Genomic DNA, 12,319 nt, shown 5'->3' with positions numbered 1-12,319 from the left:
GGTCACCAGAGAATTCATTATACAGTGGTTATTAGACCTGTTAATCTGTAACGGTCACGTACACACACACACAGGGGGGAGAATAGTGACCACTGCGCTCCACCCTCACCCCTGGCCCTGCCTACTTGCCTCACGAGTCCTGATGACAGGGGACAACTGGACTGCAGTCCCTAACTTAGAATACGTGCGGGAAGGACAGACAAGACAAATAACGGATAGTTATACCAAGAGGACAACGCAGTACAGAGGGATAAGCATAGAAAGGTCAGGAGAAGCCGGGGTCATAAATACCAGGAGAGTCGAGAAGTACCAAAGGAGTCTGCAAAGAATAGTCAGGTGGAAGCCGAGGTCAATATACCAGGAAGGATGCGCAGTACAGGAGGAGCAGGCAAAGGATCGTCAGGGAACAGGATCAGGTAAGTACACAGGTATCCAACAACTGCCAGGAACCTAAATTAGCAGGCAACCTGTGGCCAGCAGGCTGCCTGTATTTATAGTGGGGAGTGAAGGTCATATGACGTGGCCAGCGTCACATGACCGACAGACCGACCAGTCGAGCACCGAGTGATCAGCTCGGCGCTCAAGGCAGACCTAGGAGCAGGGAGCCTCCCAGCTAGCAAAGCCGCCCTGGGAACGAGGTCAAACACAGATCCTCGCTCCCGAAGCTAAGCAGCAGGTCTGCGGCTGATAGGAGACAGAGTGCGCCTTCGGAACCCCGTTACACTAATCTTGTCCGCCTCTCCACTTCCACCAAAGCCAATGATCTCATTGGATTGTTGGATTTTACATGCAAGGGGTTCCAAAGCCAAGGCAAATATCAAAGGTGAGAGGGGACACCCCTGCCGGGTACCCCGCTGTAACGGGATCTGTTCGGAGTCAGACCCATTTATCTTAACCCTGGCATTAGAGTCACAATAGAGTAGTTGTATCCATTTAATAAAATGTTTCCCCAGGTTCATTCTATCCAGGGTTCCCCACAGGAAGGGCCACTCCTCCCTGTCAAGTGCCTTCTCGGCATCCAATGACAGGATGGAGCGGTGCTCCCCTTCCCCAACATAGATATTTAGAAGGGCTCTACGGATACTAGATTGTATATCACGTTTGGGGACTAATCCAGTCTGGTCAGGATGAATCAGGCAGTGGATGACCCCCCTCAACCTATTTGCAAGCAATTTAGCTAGTATCTTATAGTCGGTATTGAGTAATGAAATTGGGCGATATGCCCCTACCTCAGTCTTATCCTTATCCTTCTTCAGGATCAGGGAGATAGAGGCCTCCCTCAAAGAAGGGGGGAGTGAACCACTCCTCCAAGACTCATTGAACATCTGAAGAAGGAAAGGCAACACCGTTTTGCAATAGACTCTATACATTTCAAAGGGCAGGCCATCCCTGCCTGGGGCCGTGTTACCCTTAATGCTGTTGACGGCCGCCTTCACCTCCTCAAGGGTAATTGATGAATTTAGTTTAAAGCAATCCTGCTCAGAGAGGCAAGGAAGTTCAACACCATCAAAGAATAAGGCCCGGGCTCCATCATCCACACCAAGGTCCGACTGATATACATTAGTAAAGTGTTCTATAAAGGCGGCTTTAATTTTAAAACAATCATTAGTTAGGGCACCAGTGGACAGCTTAATTTGCCCTATGTGGTTTTGGGTCCGTTGATTAGCAATTACGGAAGCCAACATTTTGCCTGTCTTGCCTTTTTCAAAAAACTCTTGCTGTCCTGCAAAAAAGGACCTATGCTGCGCTTTTTCACAAAGAAAGGACTGATATTTCCTCTTGGCCTCCATTAATATAAGTCGGATATTTTCCTCCTTCTTTCTAGCTAATTCTACCTCCAAAGTCCTTACCCTTTCTACCAATTTCTTTTCAGTACTGGCATATTCCACCCTTTTCCTCTTAATCCTCATACTATATACCCCCCTGATCATAGCCTTCAAAGAATCCCACACATAATGAATATGTGTGGATTCATAATTTAATGCCCAGAATTCTAAGATATCCTTCCCCATCCTTTCTTGGTCTCTGACCACATGGATCCAATGTGGATTTAATCTGAAGGATTTTCTTCCCTCTACGGACAGTGAATCGGCCATCGACAACAACATTAGGGTATGATCAGATATTCCATGTGGTTCATACTTCATACTTTGTATCCGTTCCAGAAAATCCGTACTCGCCAGAGCCAAATCTATCCTTGACATGACCCTGCAGGATCTGCTAAAACAGGAGAAGGCAATTTTTTTCCCATATATAAACTGCCACACGTCTATAAAGCCCATCTCCCAGGAGATCCTGTCAAGGGTCATAGACTGATCATTTATGGTCCCCCCTCCACTTAGCAGAGATACCCTATCCCCATTATCCAAAACAGAATTAAAATCCCCCAACACTAATATAGGACACAGATCCCTCTTACAGACATACTGTCACGGACGGTGTACAGGAAACAAGGCAAAGCAACATGTATAAATGACTCGCTGGATCCAAAAGCTAAGGAACCAAGGGAGACCCCTGCAGAAGACCTGGCACTTTCCCTGGCTGCTCAGCCTATGCAAAGATCCTAATGGTGGAGGTTTGCATATCCAGGAACCTTGACTATAAAGCCCTGAGCACCCTACAATAGTGAGGGGACACGACCACCGGCTCCCTACACAAGATACGGAGGGAGTCAGGGTCACCTGGGATCCAGCAAACAGAAAATAACAGATAAAGGTACAACACTTAGCTTTGTAGCAAACAGGAGAACAAAGTCAGCATGCACACACACTCCAGGAAGTAGTGTAAGCCGCCCAGAAAAGCATTTTGGGGAGGAATTTAAAGGGAAGCAATTAGTCCAACACATGACAGCTGAGAGAGGCTAACGAGAGGAGGAACTGAATACCACAACACAGAAACTCAAGGAGGAGGTTCTGAAAGGCCTCTGTCAGAGCTTCTCAGCTGTCTGGTTGTGACAGTACCCCTCCCTCTACGAGTGGACTCCGGACACTCAGAACCCACCTTCTCAGGATGGGACCTATGGATAGCCCTGATGAGACGAGAGGCCTTAATGTCCGTCACTGGGACCCACATCCTCTCCTCAGGACCATACCCCTCCCAATGAACAAGGTACTGAAGAGAACCGCGGACAAGACGAGAATCCACAATCCTAGAGACCTGAAATTCAAGATTCCCATCAACCATAATCGGAGGAGGAGGCAAAGGCGAGGGTACAATGGGTTGAACATAAGGTTTCAATAAGGACTTATGAAAAACATTATGGATCTTCCAAGTCTGAGGAAGATCAAGACGGTATGCAACAGGATTGATGACAGACAGGATTTTGTAAGGCCTAATAAACCTAGGACCCAACTTCCAAGGAGGGAACCTTCAATTTGATATTCTTGGTAGACAACCACACCAGATCACCAACATTCAGGTCCGGACCAAGCACACGTCTCTTATCTGCCACACGCTTATATCTCTCACTCATGCTCTTTAGATTATCCTGAATCTTTTGCCAAATAGATGACAAAGAGGAGGAGAATCTGTCCTCATCAGGTAAACCAGAAGACCCCTCTCCCGAGAAAGTCCCAAACTGCGGATGAAACTCATATGCACCAAAAAATGGTGACTTATCAGAGGACTCCTGACGACGGTTATTTAAAGCAAACTCAGCAAGGGACAAAAAAGAACACCAATCCTCTTGATTCTCCGCCACAAAACAGCGCAGATATGTCTCCAGATTCTGATTGACGCGCTCTGTCTGGCCATTCGACTGCGGGTGGAAAGCAGAAGAGAATGACAACCGAACCCCCAAGCGAGAACAGAAAGCCTTCCAGAATCTGGAAACAAACTGCGTGCCCCTATCAGAGACTATGTCTGAAGGAATACCGTGCAATTTGACAATGTGATCAATAAATGCCTGCGCCAGCGTCTTAGCATTGGGCAAACCAGGAAAAGGGATGAAATGCACCATTTTGCTAAAACGGTCCACCACCACCAGAATCACGGTCTTCCCCGAGGAACGAGGCAGGTCCGTTATGAAGTCCATGGACAGATGTGTCCAAGGACGGGAAGGAATGGGTAAGGGAAGGAGAGGACCTGATGGCCGTGAATGAGGGACTTTGGCACGAGCGCAAGTCTCGCAAGCTGCCACAAAACCCTCAACCGGCTTACGAAGCGCAGGCCACCAGAATCTCCGAGCGATGAGATCCAGTGTGGCTCTTACCCCCGGGTGCCCAGCAAGGACCGTATCGTGGTGTTCTTTAAAAATCTTGTGTCTTAAAGCGAGAGGCACAAACAACCTCCCAGGAGGACAAAGATCAGGAGCCTCTGACTGGGCTGCCTGCACCTCTGCCTCCAATTCAGGAAAAAGAGCAGAGACCACCACACCTTCAGCCAAAATGGGACCCGGGTCTTCAAAATTCCCGCCTCCCGGAAAACAACGTGACAGGGCATCTGCCTTCACATTCTTAACTCCAGGGCGGAACGTGACCACAAAATTAAACCTAGAAAAGAACAAAGACCATCTGGCCTGTCTCGGGTTCAGACGCTTGGCTGACTCCAAGTAGGCCAGATTTTTATGGTCAGTAAATATGGTAATAGGGTGTCTGGCTCCCTCTAGCCAATGGCGCCATTCCTCAAAAGCCAACTTGATGGCCAACAATTCCCTATCTCCCACATCGTAATTTCTCTCTGCGGAGGAGAGTTTTCTTGAGAAAAAGGCACACGGTCGCCAATTGGCAGGAGAGGAACCCTGAGACAAGACCGCCCCCACACCCACCTCAGAAGCATCAACCTCAACTATGAAGGGTAAAGAAACATCAGGTTGCACCAAGATGGGAGCGGAAGCAAAACTCTCCTTGATATCAGAAAAAGCCTTACGCGCCTCTACTGACCAAGAAGAAAAATCTACCCCCTTTCTGGTCATATCAGTGAGTGGTTTAACAATAGAAGAATAATTCAAAATGAACTTCCTGTAATAATTGGCAAAGCCCAAAAAACGCATCAGCGCCTTCTGATTCTCAGGAAGCTCCCACTCAAGCACAGCGCGGACCTTCTCGGGGTCCATGCGAAAACCAGAAGCGGAGAGAAGAAACCACAGAAATTGAATTTCTGGAACCGCAAACACACATTTTTCCAGTTTCGCATATAATTTATTCTCCCGCAGGATGAGCAAGACCTGACGTAAATGTTCCTTATGAGTTTTGAAATCGGGAGAAAAAATCAAAATGTCATCCAAATACACCAATACAAATTTTCCCATCAAATGATAAAAAATGCTGTTCACGAAATGCTGAAAAACGGCTGGGGCATTCATCAAACCAAAAGGCATAACCAAATTTTCAAAATGGCCCTCAGGGGTATTGAAGGCCCTTCTCTGACCCTGACCAGGTTGTATGCCCCTCTTAAATCTAATTTGGAAAAGACTTTAGCCCCAACAACCTGGTTAAACTGGTCCGGGATCAGAGGAAGCGGATAAGGGTCACGAATTGTGATATTGTTCAGCTCCCTGAAATCCAGACAAGGTCTTAAAGAACCATCTTTTTTCTTAAAGAAAAAACCAGCGGCAACAGGTGACTTCGAGGGTCGTATGTGTCCTTTTCTCAGACTCTCAGAGATATAAGCACGCATAGCGATCCTCTCAGGTTGGGAAAGATTGTATAAACGAGATTTAGGCAGCTTGGCGTCTGGGATGAGATTAATAGGGCAATCGTACTCCCTGTTCGGGGGCAAATCCTGAACTCCACTCTCAGAGAAGACATCCGAAAATTCAGAGAGAAAAGATGGTACAGTCTTAGTAGCAACCTCAGAAACAGATGTCATGAGGCAATTCTCTCTGCAAAAGTCACTCCAACCATTAATTTGCCTCGCTTGCCAATCAATGGTGGGGTTATGCTTAGTGAGCCAGGGCAGCCCCAACACCAGAGGGGTAGGTAAACCGCTAAGAACGAAACATGACACATCCTCAACATGAGCATCACTCACAATTAAACGGATATTGTGAACTATGCCCTTTAATGATTTTTGAGAAAGTGGAGCGGAATCGATAGCAAAAACAGGAATATCCTTTCCCAAAGTGCGCACCTGGAAACCATGAGTTATCGCAAATTGATTATCAATGAGATTGACCGCTGCTCCACTATCCACAAAAATCTCACAAAAAATGTTCTTGCTCTCTAGCGCCACCCTAGCCGGCAGGACAAAACGGGAAATACAAGCAAATGGAAAACCTTCAATTTCCGCCTCAACCCTGCCAATAGTAACAGACGGAACATTTTTAAAAGATTTTTTCCTGTTTGTTTCTTTATTACTCCCAGAAAACTGCCTGAATCTCCTAGAGGGACAAATATTTGCCAAATGATTTATACCTCCACAACAAAAACAAACCCTCCCATGCGAGCTGAATCTTCTATTGTAAGAAGCAATCAACCCCAGCTGCATGGGCTCCTGCTCAGAAGGGGCTGACGGGCGACTGAGACCCCTGCGCACAGAATGGGACCGCTGCACTGTCCTGGGACTGAGTATGACAGGAAGGGGACATCTCTCCTCTCTCTCTAAGACGCCTGTCAATACGAACGGCCTGAGACATAGCAGAGTCCAAAGAAATAGGCCTCTCATGAAAGGCAAATGCATCTTTCAATCCCTCTGAAAGACCATGGCAAAATTGACTTCGGAGCGCAGCATCATTCCAACCAGTATCAACTGCCCATCTCCGAAATTCTGAACAGTATATTTCTGCGGATTGTTTACCCTGGCATAATAGACGTAGTTTAGACTCAGCCAGAGCAATACGATCCGGATCATCATATATCTGACCCAGGGCTAAAAAGAATTCATCCACTGAATGGAGAGGCCGTGCCCCCTCCGGCAGCGAAAAGGCCCAGGACTGAGCGTTACCCCTGAGCAGCGATATAATGATCCCCACCCTCCGTTCCTCATCATTAGAGGAGTGGGGAAGAAGACGAAAATGGAGTTTGCAAGCCTCTCTAAAACGCACAAAATTCTCACTACCCCCGGAGAACGTATCCGGGAGCGAGATCTTAGGCTCAGAACAAACTCCATGAACGCAAGCTGAACCGGTCACTTGAAGCTGAGAAAAAGTCTTACGGAGATCAGCTACCTCCAATGAAAGACCCTGGAAGCGTTCAGCTAAAAGTGAAACCGGATCCATGCTTGAGACGGTTATGGCGGCTTATAATGTCACGGACGGTGTACAGGAAACAAGGCAAAGCAACATGTATAAATGACTCGCTGGATCCAAAAGCTAAGGAACCAAGGGAGACCCCTGCAGAAGACCTGGCACTTTCCCTGGCTGCTCAGCCTATGCAAAGATCCTAATAGTGGAGGTTTGCATATCCAGGAACCTTGACTATAAAGCCCTGAGCACCCTACAATAGTGAGGGGACACGACCACCGGCTCCCTACACAAGATACGGAGGGAGTCAGGGTCACCTGGGATCCAGCAAACAGAAAATAACAGATAAAGGTACAACACTTAGCTTTGTAGCAAACAGGAGAACAAAGTCAGCATGCACACACACTCCAGGAAGTAGTGCAAGCCGCCCAGAAAAGCATTTTGGGGAGGAATTTAAAGGGAAGCAATTAGTCCAACACATGACAGCTGAGAGAGGCTAACGAGAGGAGGAACTGAATACCACAACACAGAAACTCAAGGAGGAGGTTCTGAAAGGCCTCTGTCAGAGCTTCTCAGCTGTCTGGTTGTGACACATACTCCGCTAGTTTCCTCAGCACTTCCGATGAGAAGGGAGGAGGAATGTATACAAATGCAAGTACGCATATCAGTCCCATCCATCGGCCATATAGAAAGACAAATTGCCCCTCCTTATCGATCCATTGATCATATGAGTCGTAATCAACATTCCTATGTATATAAACACTTACTCCTCGTGAATAGGCCGAGTGGTGGGAGTGGTACTCGTACCGTGACCAACACTTTTGCATATAATGCAGTGTTTCGACAGTACAATGCGTCTCAAGCAACCCCACAATGGCAGGTAAATGTCTAGAGACAATGTCATAGACCACCCTCTGCTTAATCTTGTCCGCCAACCCGCGGACATTCAATGTCAATGTACGTGGCATTTACAAAATAACGGTGGATGGTCAGATCTATCCCTCCTATTCTCTGTTCTATGTTGGGTCCCGCAGCAGTGAAACTCTCCCCCCCCACCCCCAACTCCCCATGGCGCAAAGGACAATAAAATCTCATGCTCGGCTTACACATCGCCCAAGCCGCCTCCCCCTCACCGCCCCCTCCCTCCCCGACACTCTATATACTATATTTCACCAAATATATCCAATACAAAGGGCCACCTCTGCCTAAAAATTAAAAGTAATAAAGAAAACATATAAATCATAATTAAATATAACAAAAAAAAATGAAAAATAGTAAGGAGGGCCATCCAGCTGCAAATCTCATAGCCCCCTGGCATCCAGCCAAGTAGAGGCCTCCTCAGTGCTGGGGAAGAACATGACAGTATCCTTATATACTACTCTTAATTTAGCCGGGAAGATCATCGAATATTTAATATTAGCGTTGATTAAACGTTTCTTGACCTCCCCAAATTGCCTTCTTTTAAGTTGTGTAGAAAAGGAATAGTCAGGGTAGATTGAGATCTTGTTTCCATTATAAGTCAAGTCCCCTATTTCTCTTTTCCGGCTCAATACTTTATCCCGATCACAGGAACATAGGATTTTGGCAAGAAAACTACGTGGGGGGCCACCAACCAGGGATTTTTTATTGTGCACGTTCAACCATAAATTGTGATGAAAAGGATTCTCGACCCATAGCGTCCATCAACCATTTCTGAATAAATCCCCCTGGGTTATCCCCCTCTGATCCTTCAGGGAAACCTATCAATCGGATATTCCCTCTACGCGCCCCGTCCTCCAGATCGGTTCGTTTTTCCTTAAGGGCCCGATGTTCTTCATCTATCATCTTGCTTTTTTTTCCCAATAAAGAGACTTCATTTTTTGTGGCCTTTAGAGAGGTTTCAGTTTCTTTAACTCTGGAGCGAATTTTATCCATGTCATCCCAGATAAAGGAAATATCAGATTGCATTGAACCCACAGTAGTTGTTAATGTTCCTAAAGCTTGGTTGGTTATTTTTAAGGCCTCAAGAATGTCCCCCAATTTTTGCTCAATTGTTTCCATGCGGATATATATCTGATTATCTATAGCCTCTTTTCCAACATTATGAGGAAGCGTTACCCCATTTCTGATCTCTTCCCTTTCCTCTAAACTGGCAACAGCTTTCATTGTACCTTTTGTTTTAGTGGGGGAGGATTTCAAGTACCTCTCAATATTAGATTTAGGGCTCTTCCCTTCTATACCTTTAGGAGACTTAGTACCAAGAGATTTCCTATTTATTATTTTTGGTGTTTTGGGAACCATGTTCAGACCTATATTTTATTTTTATTTTTTTATTTTTTATTTTTTCGCTAACAGATGTTCCTGTCTCTTAAGGTTAGAGACAAAAAGTCAGATTCTGCCTATGCCGCGAGGATTTAAAAATCCTCCCCAACTCCAGGACACCTTTATACAGGGACACCTTCACCTTCAAGCAGGCCTTTAAAACTTATTTTAAATCCTTCTATAAAAACCAGCTAGTCGTCAACAAAATTCAACAGCAATATTTGGTCAGTATATTAGTATTGTTAGTAGCCCAACCGATGTACCCCACAGTTAGTAGCCTTTGGCTTATAGCTTAGTAGTTTAGCAATTACTGATACACTTATTCAACTAAGCACATGGCTACCGCCAAACTTGCCCATTCTTGGCTCAGACAGTCAATGTAGCAGGATCCACCGCGCTGTTTCGGGTCCCAAACAGTTGCTGCACTCCCCTTTCACCAGCGTCTCTATGGCCTGCTATTCTTCTCCTCTTGCCGGCCAATAGCACACCTCACAAGCCGGACTCGGGGTGCTGCTCCTTCAACTCCTTTGGCCGATGATACGTCACCTCAGCCACCTGCGGTGCCCTCTCACAGCCTGCAGTGCACCAGGTCCATGCGTCGCACCGGCCCGAGGCTCCCGCAGCTCCACGCTTATTCACGTGCCAGACAGGGCACCAGCGAGACTCTCTCACCGCTCGCTGCACCCTGCCGAACTCCAGGCATAACCAACGCACCACTGGTCACCACCGTCAGGGGAAGGAGCCCACCAGCCGATCCAGCACAGATACCATGCCGCTAGCCCTCACGATTTCACCGCAGGCAGTCGGTCAGGCAATACAAGCGCCGAGGGAGAGGAGACGGGGGAAGCTCAGAGCAGCAGGGGGGCGGAGGCCCGCAGCACGCCTACGTCATGCCGCACGCTCCAGAGAGGGCATTTAATAGGGCTCACTTGAGATTACATATTTTGCAAACAATATATATATATATATATATATTAGGGAATTGTATACACTAATGAGGTGTAGTTATATAAATCTCCGTACTCTTCCTGCACTATCTCTGTGTGCTGACTCTCCAGTGTAGTTCTAGGAGATGTAGTTTCACACTGGTCTCCCTGCAACTTGCATGTGAGAGCTGACAGGGGAGAGACAGAGGACAGAATAACAAGGGCGTACAGGTTCAAGCTACATGGGAAAACAATGAAACCCTGCAGTGTGTGTCATTGATCTGTTACTTTCTGCACTTACACAGCATTTAGAGCATTGCAGTGTGTCGAGACTACCCTTTAGTCTCTGCATAGCCAGGCATGATGGAAAATGTAGGATTCATTAGGAAAACCATAACTGAATTAAACAAATTAGACATACACAAGAGCTTATATCTCATTCTTTAATAATGGCCTATCCTGCACAATATTGACAAAAAGAAAATACCGGAGTGCTTATTTAATAGGGCTCACTTGAGATTGCATATTTTGCAAACACAGTGCATGAATAGCTTGCAGTTCTCCTCTTCTACATTATGCATCCATTATCATTTTTCCTCATGGCCGTTAAATTGGGTACTGAAAAACCCTAACTACTTATTTCTCTATTTGATGCATTGATATTTTTTCCTTCTCACTCTTTGTAAAAAGAAAATTAAGATGTTTATTACATTTTTTTCTGACATACAATAAATAATATTCATCAATGTTTTTATTAAGCTTTGGCAAAATTAGACTCCTAGACATTACTGGGTTTCTGCAGACATTTTTTTTAAAAAAATATTGTCCATTCAGTTTATAACGAAAAGCTTGTAGATGGCCTCCTTCACTTCCTTGTTTCTTAGGCAATAGATGATCGGATTGAGGAAAGGCGTCACCACCGTGTAAACAACAGATACCAGTTTGTTGAAATTTACAGACTGAGCCTTGTTTGGCCTAGCATACATAAAAAGGGTGGTTGAATAGAGGATGACAACAACAACCAAATGAGAAGCACAAGTGGAGAAAGCTTTTTTACGGCCATTGGAATTTGGGATTCGAATGATTGCTGCTAAAATGCACATATATGAAAGGCAAGTAAGTAAGAGTGGTACTAAAAGGATTATCAGGGCAAGAATAAAGTCTACAACTTCCGTTTGCTTCATGTCTGTGCAGGCCAAATTAAGTAATGGAGACACATCACAATAAAAGTGGTTGACTAAGTTTGACTGACAAAAAGTAAGCTGAGAAATGTAGTAAATCTTAATCATAGATATCACAAAGCCAGTAAACCAGGTGCAGAACGCCAGAACAAAGCAAAAATTCCAGTTCATTATAGTGACGTAATGTAAAGGGTAGCAGATAGCTACAAATCGATCAAATGCCATAACTGTTAAGAGTACACATTCAGTACAGCCCAAGAAGAGGAAAAAGTAAAGTTGTGTCATGCAGGCTGTGAATGTAATTTGCCTATTTTCTGTCAAAAATATAGATAGTAACTTTGGAACTGTCACCGTTACATACCATGCTTCCAAGAAGGACAGGTTTCCGAGAAAGAAGTACATGGGTTTGTGTAGATTTCGACAGTTCCAGATGATGATAATTATTAGAAGATTTTCAACTATGGTCAAGGTGTACATGAAGAGAAAAATGAAGAAGAAGAGAATCTGAATAGAATGAGAAGAGGGGAATCCGATAATAATAAATGTAGTGATGCTATTTGATAGATTACCATTCCCTTCCATAGCTCAAAGTGTATCCTGGAAGAATCCACAACTATATTGGAATTCTTACTGCAAAATTTGTTATATTAATAGTATAAATTTTAAATGAATAGCGCAATAGCCAGTTTATAACAAGTAGAAAAAAGGACGACAAGTATCTCTTCTTATGTCCCTTCTACAGCACAACATTTAGGGTGAGGTAACATATCCCAGTGGAGCTGAATGTAAAT

At 45.2% G+C, this 12,319-nt stretch overlaps 1 protein-coding gene across 1 annotated transcript; it reads right to left on the bottom strand.

The window, feature by feature from the left end:
* Positions 1–11,177: 11,177 nt before the first annotated feature.
* Positions 11,178–12,110, bottom strand: LOC122928330 (olfactory receptor 6B1-like). Its single transcript, XM_044281077.1, has one exon. It carries the CDS (start codon positions 12,108–12,110, stop codon positions 11,178–11,180), a length of 933 nt encoding a protein of 310 aa, XP_044137012.1.
* Positions 12,111–12,319: the final 209 nt, after the last annotated feature.

Source organism: Bufo gargarizans, chromosome 1 (assembly GCF_014858855.1).
Source record: "Bufo gargarizans isolate SCDJY-AF-19 chromosome 1, ASM1485885v1, whole genome shotgun sequence".
In the NCBI taxonomy this organism is placed as follows: domain Eukaryota; kingdom Metazoa; phylum Chordata; class Amphibia; order Anura; family Bufonidae; genus Bufo; species Bufo gargarizans.
Note: the sequence above shows the minus strand (reverse complement) of the source record. Positions and strands in the feature narration are given on the sequence as shown.

Coding starts and splice junctions, on each gene's coding strand:
- LOC122928330 (XM_044281077.1), bottom strand. CDS start 12,110: ATGGAAGGGAATGGTAATCTATCAAATAGCATCACTACATTTATTATT.